The following is a 26,600-nucleotide window of genomic DNA, read 5'->3' as shown; positions in this document are numbered from 1 at the left end:
CTAGTTTCGAGACGTCCCAGTTCGTTTCTAAGTTGCACTGATTTCAAAGGTCTCCCTCTTTCAATGCATTCACCTAGAAACTATCAAGTATCAATCTCTTTCTTTAACGCCTCCCAAGGACACGCTACAACTCAGATACAGAGAGATCATAATTTTAAAACACTTCAGTACGTGATAGAGAAAAACAACCCATGCGAGACCTTGGGGGTTCAAGGGGCAGAGGATATGTTCATGTTAATGAAGGCCAACGGTTCACAATTTGATTATGTGGAAAACCCAACCTCAACGCTCTTCAGTAGGGTCACTACATTTTAAAATGTGCCGTCAAAATTATATCTTCAATGGCCAGGGAGAGTGGGGGCATGTCAATATCTTCAGACCTATTTATTACTAACCTTTATATCAAATTACTTTGTCTGTCTGTCTGTCTGTCTGGTACACATTTTGAACACGTTATTTCTCCCACTTCCCATTCTTGGATCAAGTTCAAAATTTGCACAATTATTCATTGTCCCTTACAAAACATGAACCAATAAAAAATTAACCACTTATTAATTAAATAGTGGCAATTAATTTTTTTATATATTGAAAAGGGAAATATATATTACAGTGTTGAGATATATGGTGTAAATGAAGAGTTATTCCCCTTAGACAAGCTTTGTGTTTTTTTGTGTATTTTTTTATTTAGTTTGTTTAGTTTCTTATTTTGAATGTAGCTTGCTGTCTAGATGACTGAAGTTTGGCCTCTCTTGTGGAAGACTTCTTGATGTTTTGAGGTTTTAAAAAATTACTAGTAGTTTTAAAAAATACCGGTCAAGTAGGACTGTAAACATTAACAGAAGACCATGTTGTTGTTTTTTTTAAAAAAGTAAAGTTTCCCTTTCAGACCTTGCGATCTATAGGGCAGATGATGTAAAGGTCATCTGTTTTGTGGCCAGCACAAAAACAACCACTTTAACTTTTGCCCAACTCATTAGAGCTGGGTGGACTCAGAGGCGCCCAAATATCCCGAAATTAAAAAACCCAATCTTCACCACGTTTCGAGCCCGGAACCCTTGGTTCAGAAGCCAAGAGCTTTACAGCTCAACCTTCGCGCCTCATTGTTGTTGGGTTATTTTAATATTATTATAATATATATATATATATTATATATATATTTGTTTTCGTTTTTCCTGATAATTTGTAAAAGCAGTAATCAGCTCATTTTTACAAAGCTTTCATCAACTCTGCCTCGTACAAATCAGCTCTTTGTTACAGAGCTTTCATCAACTCTGTCTGCTGCAAATCAGCTCTTTGTTACAAAGCTTTCATCAACTCTGCCTGGTGCAAATCAGCTCTTTGTTACAAAGCTTTCATCAACTCTGCCTGGTGCAAATCAACTCTTTGTTACAAAGCTTTCATCAACTCTGCCTGGTACAAATCAGCTCTTTGTTACAAAGCTTTCATCAACTCTGCCTGGTGCAAATCAGCTCTTTGTAACAAAGCTTTTATCAACTCTGCTTGGTACAAATCAGCTCTTTGTTACAAAGCTTTCATCAACTCTGTCTGCTGCAATTCAGCTCTTTGTAACAAAGCTTTCATCAACTCTGCCTGGTACAAATCAGCTCTTTGTTACAAACCTTTTATCAACTCTGCCTGGTACAAATCAGCTCTTTGTTACAAAGCTTTCATCAACTCTGCCTGGTACAAATCAGCTCTTTGCTACAAAGCTTTCATCAACTCTACCTGGTACAAATCAGCTCTTTGTAACAAAGCTTTCATCAACTCTGCCTTGTACAAATCAGCTCTTTGTTACAAAGCTTTCATCAACTCTGCCTGGTACAAATCAGCTCTTTGTTACAAAGCTTTCATCAACTCTGCCTGGTACAAATCAGCTCTTTGTTACAAAGCTTTCAGCAACTCTGCCTGGTACAAATCAGCTCTTTGTTACAAAGCTTTCAGCAACTCTGCCTGGTAAAAATAGCTTCAGTTATTTCTCCCATTTTTCATTCTTGGATCAAGTTAAAACTTCGCTCAATTATTAAATGCTCCTACCCAAACATGAATTAATTTAAAAAAAGATGGATCAATTATTTAATTAATTAGTGGTCATTGAAAATTTGTTATTTAACAAAGGGGTAATAAATCTTACACCATTGAGAGATAAATGTGCAGTTTTTGCTTGATCTGGAAACCACTGCACGGTTCATCTCAGATAAAGAATTACTGGGAACCCTCCGACATGACAAAATGGGAATAAAGAAGAAGAAGAAAAAAAAAGTTTTAATTTTTTTATTTTGCTTGTTTACATTTTGATTTTTAACATACAGAAACAAAGAAAACGAGAATAAAAGCGATATGTGAAAATGTGTGGTGGGATAGGGTGGAGATGTAAGGGAACTTAAAGAAATAAAAATGAAAAGTGGAAAATCGGAGAAATTTCGAAACAGACAAAATATACAATGTCAAGAACAATGTCAAGAACAATGTCAAGGACAATATCTAGAACAATATCAAGGACAATTTCAAGAAGAATGACAAAAACAATGTTAAGTACAATGCCAAGGACAATATCTAGAACAATATCAAGGACAATTTCAAGAAGAATGACTAAAACAATGTCAAGTACAATGTCAAGGACAATATCTGGAACAATATCAAGGACAATTTCAAGAAGAATGACAAAAACGATGTCAAGTACAATGCCAAGGACAATGTCAAAAACAATGTCAAGAACAATAGCAAGGACAATGTCAAGAAGAATGACAAAAACAATGTCAAGTACAATGCCAAGGACAATGTCAAAAACAATGTCAAGAACAATAGCAAGGACAATGACAAACCAATGCCAAGGATAATGTCAAGAACAACGTCAAGAACAATGTCATGGACAATGTCCAGAACAATGCCAAGAACAATGTCAAGGACAATGTCAAGAACAATGTCAAGGACAATGTCAAGAACAATGTCAAGGACAATGTCAAGAAGCTAAATCTTGATCCCTGCTGACGACTAAATGTCTGAAGAGAAGCATTTGATCTTTGCATCAACTCTGTTTTTAGTTCCCCATGTGTTTTGTAAACACTTCCCCTGTCTTGGTCTTACATTTCTAACATCTCACTGTCTTGGTCTTACATTTCTAACATCTCACTGTCTTAACCACTAAATCTAAGCTGTCTCAAAATTAAAGTGTGTGTGTGTTCTTTTTAAAAATTAATTTCCTCTCCTCTCTTTAATTTCGTTTAAAATGTAATTTGTTTTATTTTATAATCATCTAAGATTTGACCTGTATTCAAACACATCTATCACCCATATGAACAATGCATTTTATTACCAAAATAATTCGAGTACAGTAGATTGTATATGGGGAAAAAAAGGTAAGCTTCATGCTATTCCACGGCAGAAAATATTTGGCTACTATAAAGAAGACAAATAGATTCGATCTATTCTTTAAAAAAAACCAACGACTACACTTGTCTGCATATGTAACCTGTTGGATTCCAACTGAGATCGTCTGATAGCCTTTTCCCACGGTAAGTCATAGTAGGGAAATGATTAATGGTCGACAACTCCTGACTACTTTATGCTTACTGAATTCCCGCGGAAACTCACAACAAGACTCTGTCTCGTCCTCGCCCACTCACTGATCGCAATTATCACTTTAGAGACGTCAGTCTAGCAGGCAGAATAGTAAATAGTAAATTAGGTCGGTGACAAATTTAGATGAAAAATAAAAAAAAAAAGAGGGTAAGGGGGAAGTAATTGTAATGTTTATCTGGTGATGTAATACTTTAGGAGTGTTGCTGTACACTACGTGATAATTGACATGTACAGTGTTTACACACACGCAGATTATCACACACACACACATGAGATTGTCTCTTCAATTTTTATATAGTTGGATCGAGATCAGTGGCGTAACGAGGATGGGGAGAGGAACGGGCGCCGGAGGGTAAGGGGGGCGCATTAGAATGGGAATCTAAAAGACGAAATAAAATACCATACACGTCTTGTTGCTACGGATTGCTCGTTCCTTAACTTCCTTCACATTACATTATAGATCTATGTACGTCTTGTATTGCTGACTTCTAACTCTTCTTATGCAAATATGTAAAATAAGAAAAAAAAAAAGTTCCGCTTTCAGACTTTGCGATCTATAGGGCAGATGATTTAAAGGTCATCTGTTTCTGTGGCCCACGGCTAAAGAGACTGTCATGTGGCCAGCACAATTGTAACCGTCTTTACTTTTCCTCAACTAATTGTTAGAGCTGGCTGGACTCGGTGGCGCCCGAAGTTCCCGAAATTAAAATTCGAGTCTTCACCAGAATACGAAGCCGGGACATCCGATCGGGACATTAAACTTTTCGCTTTCAGAAAAGAAAAATATAGTAGTCTTTGCATCAGAACTTTGAATGATGTCATATGAACTGTTATCGGATTTTCAATTTCTTTTCTAGTTTTTCAGATCTATACAAAGACTCCACGATGGGCCCCACGATTATCTGCTAACACTAAAACTTTATAGCAATATCACAAAATCCTCGGGGCTCGCAAATACCTTCCTTCAGGGAACAGTACCAGGAAAGAGAAGGAGATGCAGAGTAAGCGATGGTAATACAACTTAAAAGAATGGACGGGCCTGCGATTAAAGAGAATGAGATATAAACAAGACGGACGGACCGACAGACGGACATACCACACAAAAGCAGGCTAATAGCGGCTATTCCATTTACGGGGGCAGCTAATAAATAGTAATTATTACAGCACATTCAGAAAACAACAGAAAGTAAGGGATCAGTAAATAATTACATTATACTCGCACTTAATCATCAGACGGATGTCACCTGCGCTCGTTTCTAGACAGGGCATTAGTACTAACAGGTTACGTTTATCACCACACAAGCGATACTACCGAAAAACAGAAGGCCAACATAATAGAGGTGACTGGCCTTTGGTAGTATATCGGTTAAGTTGACCTATTGTGTCTTTGTTGTCGATCAGGTCAAAGAGGGGACTGCGTTCAAACTCAGTGCATCTTATTAATAGGTTTTCAACACTTAAGAGGTAATGAGAGGCAGAAAGAGCAGATGACCAGTTTCAAAGCCTGGATGGAAAGGTAAGAGTTCGGATCATGGATCGGGAAGTGTGGAACGAAGGGCTGTAGAAAAGAAAAAAAGATTAAAGAAATCTCAATTGTAATCCAAAAAATGGACCCTTTGTTATTGCTGGAAAGAAAGTGCAAAATTTTGAATGATTTTCTAGAAACAAAATAATAAAGGGAGTTTTTTGTTACACAGAACTCGTATTAGTCCAAACGGGTTAGTTAGTGGTAATCACACAACACATTTGAAACAATAATGTACCAAGTTTTCTCTTTAGTAGCTAATGAACCCAAATCGCCTTTCAAATCTGTGAAGGTGAAGATTTGAAATAATCTATAATTATTGGCAAAAAAAAAAAAAAAACTAACTAAAAATCCTTTCAACCTATTTCGATCAGGATACAGATGATGAAAAAAGCTCTTTTAGTTTTGAGATCCAATCGTGACAAACAGACAGACAGAAAAAAAAACACAATAGTGAATTTTCCCCTATTTTTGCTGCTTACAATTACTAGCATGAGATTGTGTCATGTTAGTTCAGGACTGTTTCTTCTCCTTGCTTCCGACAAAAAAAAAAAGTTACGCCAAGGCGGGAGGGGTTTAATTTAATTTTTGTGACGATTACTAGATTTGGAATCTCCGTGATTTCCTGGCAGTTTTCATGTCTGTGAAATATGTTGTGCAATATAGCATGTTTATTGAATATTTTAATTTTAAAATTAGCATAATAACGAAGCGAATCATTTCTAGTACAAAGCTTATAATAACATATTCTGTCTCCCTGTCAAAAAGTTTGTACACATTATATCTCCCAAACCCAACGGAGAATTGAAATTTCGATCACTTATTTCCTGTACCTGACAACACATCTTGACCACCACATCTGTACCTGACAACACATCTTGACCACCTCATCTGTCAATTACAATATTTTTTCCTTGTTCGGTACCAAACAAATTAATTAATTACCAATAGTTAATTAGCAAATTGTTTGTTTTTATTTATTTATTCTTGTTTTGTCAGGTACGAGAAATATTTAAAGCAAAATTTCAACTTGATCTGAAATTGACTGTGGGAAAAATAGCGTATATAAACATTTTACCAGATAAACAGGCAAACAGATGGAATTAGTAAAAAAAGAAGGTAGACAGATCATTTGTGGTGTTCAATTAGTAGTAAAAATATTTTAAAATACTTTTTAAAAAATTAAAGATCTTTTTCACCGTCTAATTTCTTGGTTTAATTAAATTCAAATGCAAAATCTTCCCTATTTATTCAGTTTTCAAAACTTAAAAATTTTCATTAAATTTAAGGTGTCTTGATCATTTATCTGTAACAGCAATCGTATCCCACATACAGAACATACGTACTAATTGAAATGTAAAAGAGTACGCTGCCGCTACAACATGCGTACTGAGAGATGAGCAAACAAGGTCAGCGTGACAGCTGAGCTACCTTCGCGTCCTTGACCTTGAATGTTACTCACGCTTTAACGGCGAGTCATGTTATGAACTGGGCCACCAGCGCGAGGTGCCATCGATTGTTGAACCTACTGGCCTGGTAAATGGCCTTGTGATGTTTTGTTGGCGTTTCTTTCTTCTCTGCCTCTCCATCCCAAAGCTCATTGTTCAGATGGATACGAGTGAGTAATATTCGGACTGCTTACCTCAGAGGAGAGGAGTTTTTTTTTTCGGACACGATTGGATGCACGACCTCGGGACCGAGTCATTGAGTCACGCGAGTGGTATCATTCGATAAGGCGTAGACTGAAGTGTGGAGACAAAATTAGAGAACATACAAGAGTTTGATAATGAGCAAATAGTTGTGTATACTGGTAGAGATAGAAAGAGAAACATTTAGAAAGAGAGCGAGAGAGAGAGAGAGAGAGAGAAAGAAAGAAAGAACTGAGATATGGAAAGAATGAAATATAGGGAGAAACCGAGGGAGAGAGGGAGACAAAGGCATATGTATGTGTGTGTGTGTGCGAGTTATTCGAAATTTGACGAAACATCCCAATATGGAGTTACGAAAGTAAATTAGGAGAATATATTTTGGCAAGTGCTGCTCACGTACCCATATACTGCTCGCGACAGAAAGATTCCATAGATCTAGTAGATCTAGATCTGTCGTACTCTAAAAAAAAAGTGTATGAACACATTTGAAGTTAATAAACCAATGTTTATTAGGCCTACTCTTATTTCTATTTAAGTTAGAGCTCTGAAAAGATACATAGTCCAGATAGTCCAAGTACTTTTCTAGATTCAAACTCTACTAGTCTTTATAGAGATTTTTTTTTTTACCTGCTAGAGAAAACATTCTGCACCAAAATTCGGGTAGTTCGGATCAGACTCGATAGAGGTTATAGAAAGAAAAGACCCGAAACAAGCGTGCGAAACTGCACATGTACAGTACTTTACTTGATGAGTCTTTTACTCAAGATCTGTGTATTTGTTGTAGGACTAGCTTATTTCAAGTACCCGGCATTTTCCGATACACAATTTCACTAACAAAAATAATTGTAGAAATAAAAATTGTAGTGATTTTACAATTTTTAATTATTTTTTAAAAGGTGTATTAAGAAGTTGTAATCAACTGAAATATTCGTTTGTTGTGAATGTCACTGTCTATTTTGTGTCTGTTCTATATATACATATCATAGTTTTTAAATTAATGTTTTCTTGAGTTGAGGGGTCCCAAACAGAGGATGCATATTCTATTATTGGCCTAACCAAGGTTTTATTGCTACAACTAGTTACTTGTATTATTGCTAGATCTAGTTACTTGTCAGATCTAGTTCTTTGCGTTATTGATAAATCTATCTCCTTGTGTTACTGCTACATCTAGTTACCTGTTATTGCTACATCTAGTTTCTTGCGTTATTCCTACATCTAGTTCCTTGCGTTATTGCTGTATCTAGTTCTTTGTGTTATTGCTACATCTAGTTCCTTGTGCTATTGCTAGATCTTGCTAGTTCCTTGTTATGGCTAAATCTAGTTCCTAAACTGTATAGTCTTAATGTTAATCTCCTTGATATTATTTTAGAAAATGTCTTCAAGTTTCGGGAAAAGGAAAACTAAGAGAAGGGAGAGCCAAGCGCAATATATGAGGGGGGGGGGGGGGGAGGCAAAAATATTTTTTTTTTTTTTTACCTCGAGACGATATTGGAAGTTTCGCCGACCTTTTCCAACGCGTCTGCACCCCCCCCCCCCCCAAACCCTTCCTTTTCATATTTTTCTCCGGTTTCACTTCCCACCCTCCCTCCCACAACATCCTTCTTGTCACCCCCCCCCCCCTTTCACCCCCACGTCTACGCATCAGCTTTTTTTTTTAAATCCCAAGGTGTTTTACATTTCTAAGTAGGCGACCAGTTATCGTAGTGTCTGTAGTATACGGTTGACGGCAGATGGCAAAATGGCGGGAGATTCACAGAGCTTTGTCAAGGTCATAGCCGTTCATTGAGAGCTTTCTCCCTCCCCCCCTTTCCTCTCTTTTTCGCTATTTTTTTCCCACTTATTTTTTTTTTAAATAGATCAGCAGTTCTAAAACTTTTGGAACCACGTACCCCTTGGGTAGCAGTGCTGGATCTACCTATACAAAATAAGTTATAGCTTAGGGCTCCCCATTAGACTCACTCCCCCATATTGTTTTGAAGAAAAGGGAAAGTAATTAATTGCCCTATGTTGATTTCAAGGGGCCCTATATATCTCAAATAGCATATGGCCTTATCTTAAGTTCTACATCCGGTCCTGCTGGGTAGACTTTAGCAATGAGGTCGTGATATCTCTATTCCTTCTTATCCCATCTGACACCACTTTAACTGGTACGCGTGGACACTAACCGACCAGGTGAGTACATCAACCGGTACAGAAACCGGGCGAGGATACAAACCAGTGAGCCGAACATACAAAAACGTTCTAATGAGAAACAAGAAGTCAGCCCGGTTGAACCACGGGTTTGAGAATCGCTGGTTTAGTTTTTTCCAGCTACGTCGCATTAAGAGTTGTGGTTCTTTTTTGAATGGAGGTTAAAGTGGATTGTGGTGCCAGGTCACTTTTCTGAAGCGGTAAAAAGAAATGTATCTGTATATTTGGGCCAATGTACAGTCTGTAGCGCAACAAATTGGGGAAGGGGGTGTGTGTGTGTGTGAAGGGTAGGGTACAAGTTACGCACAGGTGACGGTAAAGGACATGGTGGAGGTGGGGGGGTCGAGATGGAGCACTCGAGATGATAACACTGCTGACACTAAGGGGGTGTGGGGTGGAGAGAGGTAGACAGGGGGCACTCGTTAGGTAAAACTTGGGGGGTGGGGGGAATGTGTGGACAAGTTGATGTGAAAGAAAACGGGGGGGGGGGGGGGTGGGGAGGTGGGGGACATCAGATCGCTATTATATCTATTTTTTTTTAAAGCCTCGATATCGTATTGCGTTGTCGCTTTGGCATACATAGTGTGTACAACAAGAGGAAATGATAGAGAGGAGAGAGAGGGAGGGAGCGAGAGGGAGAGAGAGAGAGAGAGAGAGACGCATGAACGAAAAGTTCAATGATTTATTCACACCCATTGACAAGTTGGCGCACTACTCCCCCAGCCACCCTGCCTAACACACATACACAGTACACAATGCGCTAACACTATCAAATTGACGCTCCCTCCCCCCCCCCTTTTTTTTTTTACCTGGGTATAGTTTTCAAATCCTACAGGTGATTTAGAAAGAAAGGGCCAAGAGAGAGAAAAAAAAAGATTACGTTGAGCAGAGCAGTACAGTCCTGATGGTCAAAAGTTGTGCCCGAACTAATTCGGAAGATGAGTTCAAAGACAAATTCGAACATCTTATAGGGAGCAACGTGAACGTTGAGAAAAGGAAAAATAAAACAAACTTTGCAAACCAATTTTAAAACGTAAGGTAATAGATTAAATAAATCTAAAAATATCATATTGTAATATCTGCATACTTGGTAATCAATTAATGAAATCTCGCAATGCACGCTTACATATCAAACGTAATGCTTTTTAAAACCCGTTAATTATAGTAACAGCTTCCAACGTGGAGATGTTAACATGACAGACCGTCAAACACACAGACAGTACAATAACGAAAGAAAAAAACAAAACTTGAAAATGAAAACGCCTTTCTCTGTAATTGCTGCGATGGAGGCTGATACTTGGCTACCCCAGAAAGTAAAAAATAACATAATTTCCCCAGTACTATATTTGAGTAGAAAAATAAATTTTACAAGATACTTTGGAAAAAAACAACAACAACAACCTCGCAGTGGCCTCCAGATCACCAGCTCTCCATTGGCCAGAATCCCGTTTGGGCTCCGATGCAGCCTAGAAGGATTTGCTTAGCATTCTATGGGGTGTATAGAGACACAGCTATTTCCAATTTTCGTCTATAAAATAGAGTTTCCCTTTCAGACCCTGCGATTCTTAGGGCAGATGATGCTAAGGTCATTTGTTTCCTTGGCCAACGGTTAACGAGCAGGATGCCATGTGGCCAGCACAACGACCAACCCCATTTACTTTCCCCAACTAAAGTCAGTTACCCATTAGAGTCGAAACCACAGCAAAACTGTCCGAAAGGGTGAGAACCTCTTCCAGAGGCCAGGGGTAAGAGATTGAACAACCTCTCTGTCCCTCATTCATTGAAACATCATCTTATTGCATCCGTTGAAAGAAGAAAACGTCCAATGTGGAGACATAGGGAGGAAGAGCCAAAGTGGGAGTTAGAGGGACTGGGGCTAGTGAAAGAGGGAGGCAAAGAAATAAGGACGCAAAGAAAGAGAAAAGTAAAGAAAAAGAGAGGTAAAGAATGAGAGAGATAAAAAAAGGAGAGAGGTAAAGAGAGAGAGAGAGAGAAGTAAAGAAAGAGAGAGGTAAAGAGAGAGATAAAGAAAGAGAGAGGTAAAGAGAGAGAGAGAGGTAAAGAGAGAGAGAGGTAAAGAAAGAGAGAGGTAAAGAGAGAGAGAGAGGTAAAGAGAGAGAGAGAGAGGTAAAGAAAGAGAGAGGTAAAGAGAGAGAGAGAGGTAAAGAGAGAGAGATAAAGAAAGAGAGATGTACAGAAAGAGAGAGGTAAAGAAAGAAGGACGCAAAGAAAGAGAGAAGTAAAGAAAAAGAGAGGTAAAAAAAAGAGAGAGGTAAAGAGAGAGAGAGTGGTAAAGAAAGAGAGAGGTAAAGAGAGAGAGAGAGATAAAGAAAGAGAGAGGTAAAGAGAGAGAGAGAGAGGTAAAGAGAGAGAGATAAAGAAAGAGAGATGTACAGAAAGAGAGAGGTAAAGAAAGAAGGGAGAGAGAGAGAGCTAGAAATAGAGGGGGAAGAAATGAGACAGAGAGGGTGCAGGATTAAGAGAGAGATGGAGAGGAAGATGGAGAGAAAAGCATGGTGGAGCAGGAGGGAGCTTAAGAAAAGAGAGCGTGAGTGTGTGAGAGAAAGAGAGAGAGAGAGAGAGCATGTGCGAGAGAGATGAAGGGATAGGAAGGAGAGAGAGAGAGGGGGGGGGAGACACAGACGGCTCCCAATACAATAAGCCTCCATGTAGACCCTAGTATTTGCTCAAGCTTTTTCTTCATAGAGGCACATTTCAAATGTACTTTACGTTACAAAGGGAGGGGGTGGTAATGTTCCCTTACACTAGGCTTACAGTGTACCGGGGATAAAGAGTATAGCAGAGGCTAAGTACCTGTCCCACGTGTGTATCGAGGAACCTTGTAGTTTGTATGATGTACAGCAATATCAGAGAGGGTTGTCATGGAGATAAGAAGATTCGCAACAAAAGGGTAGAGTTTCAAAAATATATAAAATACATATACAGATTTTGGCCACATCAGGCGCAGACATAACTATTTTCCACCGGTGGTCGATTTAGATTTTCTTTTCGCTGTCTACGTCTGTCCTCGGCAGCCGATTTTCTTTTCGCTGCCTACGTCTGTCCTCGGCAGCCGATTTTCTTTTCGCTGTCTACGTCTGTCCTCGGCAGCCGATTTTCTTTTCGCTGTCTACGTCTGTCCTCGGCAGCCGATTTTCTTTCGGCATCAAATGCGTGTCTTCAGCTGCCTCGTTCCGAAGTCGTCTGCAGCCAAATGCTCTCTTTTATGTCAGTTAAAGCAAGTAGGCGCCTAAGCTGGTCTTTAAAGCCTTTCCGTGGAACAACTCAGTTACGCCGAGCACCTTTCAGCTCACCAAAAAGGACTGTATTTGGCATACGTTCGTACCCCATACGGGATACGCGCCCTGCCCAGCGTAACTGTCGAACTATAAGAAGTCCCTCTGTACTGTCCAGGAGTGGACTGGGTGTCAAAATCGGCCCAGGCATGTCTCTACACTCCGGCCCATAAATTGTATACCATACGATGGGCCTCCAATTCTAGGCTTACCTGTTCTCAAAATCGTTATGTTAAGTTTAATTATGTATCTATAACTGTACGCATACTCTATATCTTTATAAGACATAAAGGCCCAATGTTGCTTTTTCATCGCATTAGTGTGTAGGCCCTAAAGATGAAGCTTACAAGTTGCACTTCTCTACGGATGTAGGCTATTACATTATTTTGGAAAATGTCTTAAATTAAATTAGTTTTAGAACTATTTAGGACCTACAATGTAGTCTATAAACGTTTTTTTTAACACGACGCTCAGATAATGTTATAAAGCCATTAACAATTTAATACGTACCAAAGTGGCATTCATGTGGACCTTTAGGTGACACTACCGGCCCATTTGGGTACCGGCCCACCGGGCATTTGCCCGAATGCCCATATAGCCAGTCCGCCCCTGGTACTGTCCATTCAGGCGTTCGCTAGGACATCGCTGTTTGTAGTGCGGTCTTGCCACCGTATGTCCTTGATGGAGCTCAAGCATCTTTGGTGGAAGCGCTCAAGAAGTCGTAGTTGTTTTCTGTATAGGACCCATCAGATTTGTATAGAAGGGTTGAGAGAACCTTTGATTTTTGTAGGCAGACGAGTGATTTTCAGCCAAACTCTCGCCTGAAGGAGTCCAAAAGCGTTACTTGCCCTGGCCTGACAGTTATCAACTTCTTTGAAAGCTTATGTCCACATACAGAATAAAATGACCACAAGGTTTATTGTATTCCCTTTGTTTGCTTGTTTTAGAAGCAGCATCAACTATGCTGATCTAATGACTCTAATCAATGCTGAAAATAACCCTGTGTTTGTCTAGCTGTCATTTCATGTCCATGAGTTGCTAGTTCGTCCATGTCAGCTGATCTGGCGATACTACTTATGAAAATTAAAGCTGGTCTTCCATTCAGCTGATCAGGCGATACTACTTACGATAATTAAAAAAAGTGTGTTAAAAATATATGGGACCAACAATTAGACGCTGAAAAAAAAAAAAACCACGGATGTTATGCGATTACATGAAAGAAAAAAAAAAGACACGCAATAAAAGCAAGCAACAAGCAAACACAGTCTTGAAAATGGAATAAAAAAGGCATTTAAAAAAAATGTTAATTTTACCGTGCTACGACCTTAAGAAACGTAATGGAATACTCGAGTGTTGTCCCAATGAGGATTTAAAAAAAAAACCTAATTGAAAAATACCACTGAAACGGTTTTATTTTGCGCAACCTAAAAAACAACAGTTCTCATCAAACAAGGTCAATGTTTTCAAGGTCAAACTGTAAGAGGTCAAGGTAATTTTTTAACGCTTTTAGGTCTCTCCCCCCCCCCCCCCCACGCCTCGTCTTTTGTATATTTTTTTTAAAATACTATTTTTTAATAAAACAAAAGTGAAAATAAACAAGTACAATGAATGGTAGAATCTGACAAGTAGAAAGAATGGTAGAATCTGACAAGTAGAAAGAATGGTAGAATCTGACAAGTATAAAGAATGGTAGAATCTGACAAGTAGAAAGAATGGTAGAATCTGACAAGTAGAAAGAATGGTAGAATCTGACAAGTAGAAAGAATGGTAGAATATGACAAGTAGAAAGAATGGTAGAATCTGACAAGTAGAAAGAATGGTAGAATCTGACAAGTAGAAAGAATGGTAGAATCTGACAAGTAGAAAGAATGGTAGAATCTTACAAGTAGAAAGAATGGTTGAATCTTACAAGTAGAAAGAATGGTAGAATCTGACAAGTATAAAGAATGGTAGAATCTGACAAGTAGAAAGAATGGTAGAATCTGACAAGTAGAAAGAATGGTAGAATCTGACAAGTATAAAGAATGGTAGAATCTGACAAGTAGAAAGAATGGTAGAATCTGACAAGTAGAAAGAATGGTAGAATCTGACAAGTAGAAAGAATGGTAGAATATGACAAGTAGAAAGAATGGTAGAATCTGACAAGTAGAAAGAATGGTAGAATCTGACAAGTAGAAAGAATGGTAGAATCTGACAAGTAGAAAGAATGGTAGAATCTTACAAGTAGAAAGAATGGTTGAATCTTACAAGTAGAAAGAATGTTGAATCTTACAAGTAGAAAGAATGGTTGAATCTTACAAGTAGAAAGAATGTTTGAATCTTACAAGTAGAAAGAATGGTTGAATCTTACAAGTAGAAAGAATGGTAGAATCTGACAAGTAGAAAGAATCTGGCTAAAATTATTGAATTAGTTTTTTAGCAACAATAAGTTTTTTAAAGCCTATTTTAAAAAGCTTTAACAAATATCCCGCACTCCAAGTAATTCTTAAGTCCTTCACACTTCCTGTAACCTTTGCGTATTCAAAGGAAACTTCAAGAAGGACAATTCTCAGCCTCAACGTGGAGCCCCTATAGAAACAGGAGACAATTAAGACAAAAGGGAAGCACAACAGACGCCCATCATTGGGGTGCCTAATGACCCAGTCGATTGTTCGGGGGTGGGATGAAAGAGAGTCCTAACAACCCTGTAAGAATTCACGTTGTTCCCCACGCGACCGTTGTATGGCGGACACCCACATGACTGATGTTGTACAGAGAAGGAATATGGAGAAATTCCCCGGTGTTCACGGCCTTTGTTCTCGCGTCTTGGTTACATCTGGTTGGATCCCTCCTAGACATAGTTCAGATTGGAAGCTTCTCTGGAGCTAGAGTTTGAAGAGTCTTCGACTCTACTCTAACGACAATAACTATTTCCCGTGGCTAAGCAGCCCCAGTTTGACCTACAGAGGGCGGTACTGCTGCAGACCTGCCACATCACCAGAAAATGCCTCAGTGGAAACTGATAAAGAGACTACGATGAATTTTGTTTCCCTTTAACAAAACTCGACCCTGTCAGCACCAGAGAATGAATACTCGTTCTTTTCTAATATAATAATAATAATAATAATAATAATAATAATAATAATAAACACCTTCAAGGCCCTTAACATTCATAGGAACATCTTCGTTGCCTGTCAAAGGGCGGTACTGCTGACCTGCCACATCACCAGAAAATTCCTCAGTGGAAACTGTTAAAGGGACTACGATGAATTTTGTTTCTCTTTAGCGAAACTCGACCCTGGCGGCGCCAGAGAATGACTACTCGTTCATTCCTAATAATAATAATAATAATGCTTGTCTTCAAGCCCGAAGATTAGTGAGGAGTGCAGTATTTCCCGTGGCTAAGCAGCCCCATCTGTGACCTACATATTTAGCCACATCCAAGGCAAGCATAACCATTGTCCGCCGGTGGTCGATTGAGATTTCTTTTCGCCGTCTGCATCTGTCCTCGACAGCGGATTGTCTTTTGGTTTCAAAGGTGTATCCCGCGGCTTTTGTGAGTGACCTCCAGCTGTCTCGTTCTAAAGCAGCATGCAACCAGGTGATATGTACATACAATTTGCATTCCTAACCTTTAGTAAAGAAAATTGATAATGGAACTTTAAACCATTATTAAATGTACTGCAATTTAGAAGAGTGACTTTTTGGTCTTAATTTTGTATTCCCTAAAGAAGAGACAGAACAACCTATCCTATACTATACAATACATCATCCAATATGGTTCTCAAACAAATCATTGGACCTCATTCACCAACCGTAAACAAACAACATTTAGCCACGTGGTGCTCAATCTCTTCTATATAATTTACTATCTCATGTTTAATTCATGATGGTTGTCACGTGACAGTTTGTTTCGTTGTTTTATCAATAAGATCACGTGACTAAATGTTGTTTGTTTACGATTGGTGAATGAGGTCCATTAACCGAGTGAGGAAACGAGGTATTTTTGTTTTTAAAAAAATTTCCGAATGACTTGAAAGGGAAAAAACTCTTTAATTTAACGGCACAAGGCCTAATTAGACTAAAAACTGTCTTTGTAAACACGAGAAAATCACGAGGGCAAATAAATATTTTCGCATGAGTTCTTATAGCCTTTGCAACATTGTGTCCAATAGCAACTCGTGAAAATACATGTGGCAAAGATCTCATCCAAACCATTCACCGAGCGAGGACTTGAAGTAGTTTTATACATGAAATCATTCCGAATGGCACCTAGGATATAAATTAAAAAATAATTTTAAAAGAAATGCAACAAGACTTAGGCTAAAATATTTCTTTTTCAACACAAGAACGTTTAAATGAATCACGACGGCTGATAAAACATCCAAATGTTTCACAACGTACGTAGGTATGCAACCACCTAACTGTGATTCTATAGTGTATAATTTGATTGAGCGACGAATTGTGCATTCTTAGCTTTTATAACACAAATAAATAATTTCTGTTCGCTTTTAATAGTTTGTGTATCAGAAAACACATAATTATTTAAAACGAATATATCATGCTTAACATTTTTCAATTTTTACAAATATATTTGAACAAATGTTGCTGAAAATACAGAAAAATCATTCTTTTAAAACATTATCTCCCTTAGATTTATGTAATGTTTTAAAAGTGGTATATTTTTATGAAACAAAATTTAAAAAAAGGCTTGTATAATTATTTTCCGGAACAAAACGGTTCGCTTCTGGAAAACAAAACGTACCCGTTCCACCAGAACTTTGGAAGCTGAAAAATATCGTGAGATCGGATTTTCAATAACTTCTTTAGTTTTTGAGATCTGAGTGTGACGGACGGACCGCACAAAACTAAAAGCGTCTTTTCCACTTACGCCAATATCATGTCATGATATCGAATGTCAAAATGCAGGGGCCCTTAAACGATTACAAATTTCTATCTACGCCACTGCTACTAAACATCGTACCTTACGAGGGCACTGTACTGTTGGCCTTTCACTAATTGCATTCTGTATAATTATTGTTCTGCATGAAAGATTTCGCCTTTTAAGGTTAATAAACGTAACTTATGACTCAGAAACATTTTGCATGAAAAATCAACAAACTAGATAATAATACTTTCTGTTTAGCTGGAGTCAGAAAGTAACTAAATTTCGGAAGAGAACCAGTACACTTGCAAGAACCAAATAGTTGCTTAGACGGTCATAGACGGTTTGAGTCACGGAACTTTCCTGACTTATCCGTTGCACTAATAATAATATGATGTATCTTCTATCCCGATGCGCGGTCCGAAAGCCGAAGCCAAATTGATGTTCTTTAAGAACAACGTGCGTGATAGGAGCTACACTTGTCCATTGACGTACGCAAATCTTCGCCAAACTTTCTGGATGCTGATGGCCGAACTAACCGTAGAGCACATGAACAGGTTTATTCGAGACCAATCAGTTATAGTAGGCCTCAACACTGACCTGCGACGTCGCAACCTGTGTAGACCAATAGCTTATTGCCCCGTCACAGGTCGTGACGTCAGAAACACTGTTCGCATCCACAAATAGTGCACGTGTTTGAAATTAAATAGCGCGGAAATTTTAATTTCGCGGGCTGTCTCGGAACATATCCCCCTCGAAAGTCAAGAAAACACTATGTTTCCTTATTATGTCTCGTTCATGTAGAAATACCTATAGCCTTCAACTGGTTCAAACTTGATCACTACGCGTTTTCCTATTCAAATCCGATTAGATGTCGTTTATTTATGAAATAAACAATATTAATTGGCCGCTTTCGGCTACTTGTGCTTATTCATGCCAAGGTGAACTGTTAAACCTCGTGGAATTGGCAGGTCATAAGATGCTGTTTTTACCGAAACTGAACAGTATTTGAAATCAAAAGTGTGTTGTCAAGAGCTTGCATAGCAATTGGTATCATAGATGCCAGGGAAGCTTCCAAAATATTGAGTAACAAGTCCTTTAGTTAATGAGAGCTGAGCTGGACTGCGAAGCTGAAGGTGACAAGAAAATTTACGATCGTAGCCCCCCCTCCCCCTCAGCCGCAGGGCCTGGAGCGGTTGCCCCACTTGCCTTCCCCTAGGGCCGCTACTAGTAAGTGTTATATAAGATAAACTTGGAACTAAAAAAAATTAAAGTTGCAACAAAATGTTTTTTTAATGGGAACAGAGCACTTTTCCACATTTCGTATGTTATAACCTGATCAGATTTTATTTTTCTTAAAGTATATACACAAATTATATAAAATATTGTTGTACAAATAGTTTTTTTTTTTGATTGGGCAATAAATTGTTCATCCTACGCCTATTACACTGCTATCTGATAGCTTAGGGTGCATTTTTCTTTGTATTGCTAGCCCTCCCCTTCCTTAGGGACTCTAACACAGTATTCATTGTGACGTAGCCCAAGGTCGACATGGAAGTACCCTTAAAAGTGCATGACCTTATTTTAATGGGAAAAAAATAACATTACATGCAGTTGTTTCACTTTGAAGCACATAAAAAAAGAATGTTAGGGATCTTGCTCAGTGGAGCCTCAGCACAGCACGCTAAACAAATGTGTTTTTGTTGTTGCTCTGTTCCAGTAGACATTGGCGTGGTAGCGAAATTCAAAGACAAAAAGTGTAAGTGTGTGTTTGTTATGTGTTGATTACAATTACCTTTTACAGCACATATTCTGTTCGTATCTTCAGTGTGAAGTAACAGAGCTTTGGACTTTTGTTCTATTTGTAAAACACCAAAATCAAATGTTTGCAATCATTTGCAAATTACTGACACTTATCAAAGTGTTCATAAAACTTTTTTTTTAGTTATTTAAAATCCTAAAATTAAAAATCCAAGTCGTCACCGAGATCCGAACATGGGACTTCTGGGTTCAGCCGCCAGCCCCCCCCCCCCCCCACTACGTAGTGAAAATGTTACCTAAATGTTCTCAAATGTTTTCCTACAAGTTTATCAATGATATACAAATCAAAACTAAAATACTAAAATACTAATAGTTCCTAGACAGTGTTTAAACCAGTCTGATCGACAAATGTAAACGTTTTTTTTTTTCTTAAAGTAGCGTCGTAGCCAATTATTGAATAAATTCCCATGAATAATAAAAACAACAACATAATTAATGAACGTATTTGCGTGAGATATCTTGATAACGATTGGTCTCGAGTTTCTACGCACCATCTATTTGCACACACAAAAGAGGCAGTGGTAAAAAGGGTTTAAATAAATCTAGTCATTTAAGGAAGAACATTAAGTGTTACAACAAAATAAACCAAAATGATTAACAGTTGTGAACATTAAATCGATATATCATGAGATGATATAGTCTTTTCATTTTCTGACCGTGGGGAATAAAAATTTTGAGGATTGTTTTAAGCTGGGGAAGATTTTACTGTTATTAAACAGGTCGATTCAAGAGGAGTGTCTGTCCGCGTGGGTTTGTGTGTCTCTATGTATGAAGAAGACCTGTTATAAAAAAAAACAACGTATTCAGAACTAAGATCCAGCCTTGGTTTGTGCGGCTATAAATCAATGACCTAAGAAGACTACGGTACTACCGAGCCATAACATAATTTTGTCATAACACAATCACGTAGCAAAGTTGTTGCCCTTTACTGGCACAGTAGTATAACAGTTACCTCCTCTTCGGAAATGCAAACTAGGTGAACGAAAATTGTGTGTGTGAGGCGGGGGGGGGGGTGTTCATAGTGTCGAGACTCCACTAGTAAAGAAACACTGATGTAAATGAATGACTATACTTTTCAAAAGGTGGGAACATAAGCCAAAAAAAAAAGTGTGTGTGTGTGGGGGGGGGGGATAGGCTACAGGATGGAGGTAAAATGGACTTATTCTATTCTAAGAGGGTGGGGCGTAACACGTTGACAGATCCCCAGTAGGCGCTCAAGGTGAACGAAACTATCAGGAATAAATGGTGATGAATCCTTTCTCCACCCCAACCTCCGTTGTGCGATTTATATACATATATATATATTACTCCCCTCTCCATTATCTACACAAGCCCTTTCCCCCCCCCCCTCCCCCACCCCCCCCCCCTTCTCAAACAAGAACGACGCCAGGTCGGACTTTTTTTTTTCCGAAGTCCCACAAGAAGGTATCATAGAGACACAGCCGGTCGCATATAATGAAATTACGTTACAGTAGGCAGCTGTAGATGGATCTGCGGTTTTCCAGAGGAAACAGAAAAAAAAAAAGAGAGAAGGGGAGGGTGTTTGGGACTTTGGTGCAACGAGATAGGAGTGTGTGTGGAGAGGGGTCCTTAATGTAAGTGTCTACACCGATGGGGAAAGGTGTGTGTGTGGGGGGGGGGTGTTGGTTATAAAGGATACAACTGGAACAGGGACAGTTAGATTTGTTTTCTATGAACTTAAATATAGTAAGTTTTCTTTTAAGGGAAAAGGAATCAGAGCCTCTAAATCTGACTTAGTGTGACACTTTATTTGTGTTCTCGTTGTATTTGCGTGCTTATAAACATCAGCAAATGATAAAGGCGATGTGCTGTTAAGTCGGAAGATGTTATACGTACCTTCACCAATGGAGATTCTCACGTCGTAGTCCAAATCTGCAGCGGCCGTGACTATCGCGACGATTATCCTGAGTGTATAGCACACAACCAGGCGGCTGTATTTCACATGGCTACGAAGACCCAGCAGGGACTTACAAATCAAAGCGAAATGTTTATCAATTGTAGTCTATTTTTTATGACTTACTACAGGACAAGCGGCGAAACCATTGAGAATTTGAACTTTGGACTGTAGTAAAAAGGAAATTTCCCCTTTCAGACCTTGTGGTCTATAGGGAAGATGGTGTAAACGTCATCTGCATCTGTGGCCTACGGTTAACGAGTGTGTCATGTGGCCAGCACAACGACCAACCGCCTTTACTTTTCCCCAATTAATGTCAGGTACCCACTAGAGCTGGGTGGACTCAGAATTGCCCATAGATCCCCAAATTAAAAATCCAAGCCTTCACCAGAATTCGAACCCGGCACCCGAGGTTCGGAAGCCAAGCGCTTTACCGCTCAGCCACCAAGCCTTAATGAGCTGTAGTAGAAGCTGAAATCTGGATAGAGATTGGGCAATGGTGATTAGAGATTTCACAATGTTAGTCCAAGCTCCAGAGTCTTTCTTCTTTTTCGTGTATATTTTTAATGTCGGAGAGTTCTGACCCAGTAATCCTAGATCTGAGATGAACCGCGCAGTGGTTTTCACACCAGGCAGTTCTCTGTATAGTTTTTTCTCATATAGGAGGGTTTCGAGGCCAGAGACTTGTTAGGGCCTCTTGATGGAGTAGGCAGCTATGAAGGACATGGCCAGCATTGTCCGGTGATGCTCCACAAGGGCAAGTTTCGTTAGTCTCGACTTTTAGCTTCCGGAACATGTGTGGTCCAATACATAAGAATGAGTAAAGATAGTAATTATTATGATGTTCACGTGAGCATTGTTGGTTACCAACCAACAACTTTTAAATCACCAGGCTCAATAACCGCTACCCTTTTTTTTCAAACAAATTTCAGTTTGGTTGAGTCATGAATGTATAAGGATCTAACATCCACTCCCGAATTGTCCTAACCACTATAATATGATCACCTCCACCATCATTATCATCCTCTTTATTATCATCACAATTGTTATTGCCATTTATATGATTACTATCATCAACTTCATTATCATTATTATCTCAATTATTATCACACCATCATCTTTATTATCTTTTTTATCACTGTCTTTATTATCATCATCATTAACATGAGTTCAATAAAATTAAAATGGCAGAAGTATTATTGAACAAGCAAGATATACAAAAATACTTAAAAAACAAAACAAATAAAAAACAAAGCTTCTCTAAAGGGGAAGAACTCCGTCCTTAAATCCATATGTACCAATAATGTACACGTTTTTTCCCCTTATTCAATAACAAACAAAATAATTAAAAACCAATAATTAATTGACTAATTGAGTATTTTTGTTTATCGATTCATGTTTTGCTAGGTACAATAAATAATTGTATAAAGCATCAACTTGATCGGAGAAAGCGTGAGGGAGAAATAGCGTTAACAATTCTTTAAGGGGACTAAACCCAACAAATTTAGCCATGTATGTGAACACTGAAGTATTAATTTCCCTAGTTGGTATTAAACAAAATAATGAATTACCAGAAATTAATTGTCTAATTTTTTACTTTTTTTATGTTTCATGTTTTGTCTATGTCAATGAATAAATCGTGCGAAGTTTCAGCTTGATCCAAGATTGGGTGTGGGAGAAATAACGTGTACACACTTTTTACCAGACAGACAGACAGACGGACAGACAGACAGAATGAGTTGATATAAGCTTTGTAAAAAAATGTATTTGGTTTTAGTTGAGTTAATGCTCGTTGCCTTGTACATTATCATTCCGTATTACCAAGCTAGTGCATCTCTACTGGAGCCTGGAGCTCGCACTGTGGGTATAAAGTTAATTGGTAAGTACTGAAAAGATATCTCGATTTGCCTACTTAACATTTCATTAGTGACAGCGACGCTATCCACATGCCAGCCCAACAGCGGTCTGTTTATGTCTAGCTACTAGAGCAGCTTCACGGTAACGCTGTTAGTATACACATGATGGTAATGAGACAAAGTAATTAGCACAAATAGTATGTGTACTGGCCATGTTCTTTTAGTACGTACATGTCTGTTCCAGCTGTTTTAGCATTTGTAACAAACATCTGGATTTTCTAGATCTTCTGGCCCAGTCGAACTGGCCTGACACGAAGTGCAGACCTCTTCTCTTGCTAACATGGACAGTTTGTCATCAGGGGCTGGAAGGGCTGGGAGTAAAATGGACCTACTTATCGGTCAATGGACTAAAATTGGAGGAGTTCAGGTCACTACATCTTCTTATTTTTTGTATCTTATGAAATCAGTGGAGGTGATATGCAGAATGAAAGAAGCGGGGCTAGGGCGAACAGAAATTGTTAGACCATATACAGGTGTACATGAATTCTCAAGCGTCCATTAGTACCAAACCGCCTCTGCGCACACTGTCTCCCCCTTTCTCTTATTCTCTTATTCTCTATCTTTCCATCTTTCCTCTTTCTGTTTCCTCTGTTTCCTTCTCTTTCACACCGTCTTCTCTTCCTCTCTCTTCCTCTCCATCCCTCTCACATCTACTCTTCTCTATCAATCTCCCCACTCTCTCTCCACATCCTCTTTCCCTCCCGCTCTCTCTCTCTCCCCTTTTCCGTTTATCTCCCTCTTCCTCTATAGGTCCCCATTGTCTCATCCCATCTCTCTATCGCTCTCTATTTATCTCTCTCGAGTTCCCTCTCGTTATCTGCCACACTGGCAAGATAAACTCACAAATATTTGTTTGATATATATTTATAGACTTCAAACTTTCGCTGAGCAATATGTTAGCCATTCGTTGCACCGACACTTACAATAACATACTAATTCCAGTTGAAACGTTTTTGAAAGGTCAAAAAGTACCAATGTTTCAAAGTTCTTTTGTATGAATAAATCAGGAAAATGTATGAAAATACAAAATTTGAACTGTAAATCGATTAAAATATAAATTAAGTGGATCCGAAAAATTCCGGACTCTGGCAACAAATTCAATTCTCTTAAGAGCATCTGGCAGTAAAAATAAATTAACATTGAACTGAAGATATTCATCCTAAAGGTTATTCACGGTATTCTTCACTTCGCTGATAATTTCATTTTGAATGATTGTACAGAGCCCCCCCCCCCCCCAAAAAAAAAGGACATAAACGCCATCACACCTTTTTTTTTTTAAATACGTCGGTATTCTGTACACCGGATACCCCCCCCCCCCCCAAAAAAAAAAAAAACAAAAAAAAAACATGCAACTTATAGATTTGTTCTAAACACCGTAGACCCCCCCCCCACCCCCCCAAAAAAAAAAAAAAAAAAAAAAAACATGCTATTTATAGATTTGTTCTGTACACCGGATACCCCAAAAAACATGCTATTTCTGGATTTGTCTCCATTCCACAAAAGATTCTAATATCAAAATGACACTAAGTTAAAGAAAACTCCATGAAGTGGAAAATGAAGCTGAAATAATGTATGCACACAAACAATCTAGTCTTGTTCTCCCATTTACTTTAATCTAGAAATCCAAACGAACCAGAACTTATTGTCTTTGAATATCGATCTATTGATTATAATTAATGTTCGTTTATTTTATGAGGAACTTTTTCAGACATGAAATGTTAGAAGGACCAGATGGTCAGGGAAAGAATTGTAAATGTTCGTACTTACCGTGCCATTTCTTTCTAGATCCACGATTTTTAGTATTTTTTTCCACATAGATCCCATCCCTGAATGGTTCGTGGTGTGTCCTTGCGGTCTGAGAAGTACCATTGACCATGGTAGGTGCCGTTGCCAGCGCGACCATCGCGTCACCGTTGCGGTGAACTTTAGTGCGATGCTTTCTGGAGGGCGCCTGAGCAAAGTGCTTGGGGGAGGGCGTAGAAACTGAGCTGCTGTTTCCAGGAATGTCGTCGAGAAGAGCAGCTGGCGACTTCGTGGCGTGTCGAGCAACGGCTTGAGAATCCGTCCTGTCTTTGGACTTGGCTGAGGAGTGTACTGTCATCAGAATTGCAAGCAACAACGCCACGAGTACAGTATCCTGACTCGTCCACCGTACCAGCATGACTGTCAAGGTCAGACAGGTCAGCGGGTGGGTTGGACTACCGCAGTAGTCGTCGTCTCGCTGAGAGGCAGCGCGACGCCCGCAGGGACACTAGCTTGGTACAAACGATAAAATCCGCAAGCGAAGTCAATGTGGAAATAAAGGAATGAACAAAATGTAGAACTAAAAACACAGCACATTCTTTATCTATCTAAAAAATAAACACATGAAAAAACACAGACACACAAAAACTGCAAGAATAACGATGATTAGAATGTATAATCCACACACTAATTTTATATCCAAAATTTCTGAATGAACAAATTTTTTTTCACATCTCTTTGGCTCTAGGGTCAATAAATGAAGGAACTCTTCATCACAGTGTCACATGATGAGCCCTCCTTAAGTGACGTTATTACCACTGTACTAGCGACCTGAAACCAAGAAAGAAAAGACATGTGAACAAAGGATAGATCTAGGTCTTAGTGTTGAATGCATGAAAATGCGACAAGTAAACACAGTGTTAATGTTGAAACAACAATGGCAACAGCAGTAATGTGCAAACTTGCATGCAGAACAAAAACCAGAGCTTCAAAGAAGTCGTTTACGCCAGACGCAATAATACAGAAGGTATAGGTTAGGTCTAGTAGCTGAGGGGTTTTGTGAAAGCTCTAAGACTTTTACGGGAATATGAACATTTTGTTCTCTTGCTGCTGTGGGAAAAGAATCGTAAGGTGATGTCCTGCACAATATAGAGGCGTGGGTAGCGCTGTGAGGTTGGAACGTTCGGCATGGAATTTCAAGGGGCGATGTATGTGTCCTGAAAAACAATTTATTTTCTAAATAATAAAAAAAAAACTAAACGAATAAGATATTTAGGAATTTCCTTAGAGATACTTTGTCTCCATCAAGACTCGAGCCCATGACCACTATTTTTTTTGGTTGGGTATCCAGGTTCATACGTTCACAAATCTACCTGAGGCAGGTGGATAAATGTACTTTTAACTTTTACATTAAAAGAAATAAATATCTTTCTTCCTTAGAAATAGGACATTTTTAAAAATAAAATATCTTGTTAAAATATTGACACTGCACTACAAATGTCCAAGACACTATCTTTATAAGGAATACACACACTCACACACAAACAATGGAAAACAGATCAATGTCTTTGATTATTGGAATTCGCTATGTCACAGCTCCGATGACCTTTTATGACAATGAATGTTTTTCTGTATCGATCTCTTTTTAAAAGACATTTCTTTGGCGAAACAAGAAACATTCAGTTCAACTCTTTGTTTTTGTACAGCCGGAGATAAAGTAGATATTTCCTATATGGGAGAACACGCACACATACCAAATCATATATATACACACACACACAAGCACACACACACAGACGCTTTCACGTATGTACACACATTTTCTCTCACACAACAACCTCAGTAGCACATCCACACAGCCATACACACGTTCATCACACATTGAAAATCAAACTAACACACACCCACACACACGCCGACACACACACCCACATCTCTGTATCTCCTAATGACAAAAGTGTGGAGAGAGTACACCTACCGGACCACGTGTTCCAACTTACGACGTCACACTTCTGCTGAGTACTCAAGTCAGTCGTGCTGGTCAAGACGGAGAATAAAGAGAAGACTTTTTGGACGTCCATTTTGAAGAGACAGTCTGATGA

The 26,600-nt window shown here is 38.8% G+C and overlaps 1 protein-coding gene across 2 annotated transcripts in view; it reads right to left on the bottom strand.

Annotated features, from left to right (window-relative positions):
• Positions 1–26,600, bottom strand: part of LOC106063205 (uncharacterized) — a 124,038-nt gene that overhangs the window by 34,684 nt on the left and 62,754 nt on the right. For both annotated transcript variants that reach the window (XM_056004862.1, XM_013221512.2), the window contains 2 exons: positions 26,477–26,593; positions 24,523–25,329 (listed from right to left, as the gene is read on the bottom strand). In XM_056004862.1, coding sequence (XP_055860837.1) covers positions 24,523–24,916 — 394 coding nt within the window. In that variant the 5' untranslated portion in view covers positions 24,917–25,329; positions 26,477–26,593. The remainder of the gene's footprint in view (positions 1–24,522; positions 25,330–26,476; positions 26,594–26,600) is intronic.

The sequence above is a fragment of the Biomphalaria glabrata genome, chromosome 11 (assembly GCF_947242115.1).
Source record: "Biomphalaria glabrata chromosome 11, xgBioGlab47.1, whole genome shotgun sequence".
In the NCBI taxonomy this organism is placed as follows: Eukaryota; Metazoa; Mollusca; class Gastropoda; family Planorbidae; genus Biomphalaria; species Biomphalaria glabrata.
This window is presented reverse-complemented; position numbering and strand designations above follow the sequence as displayed.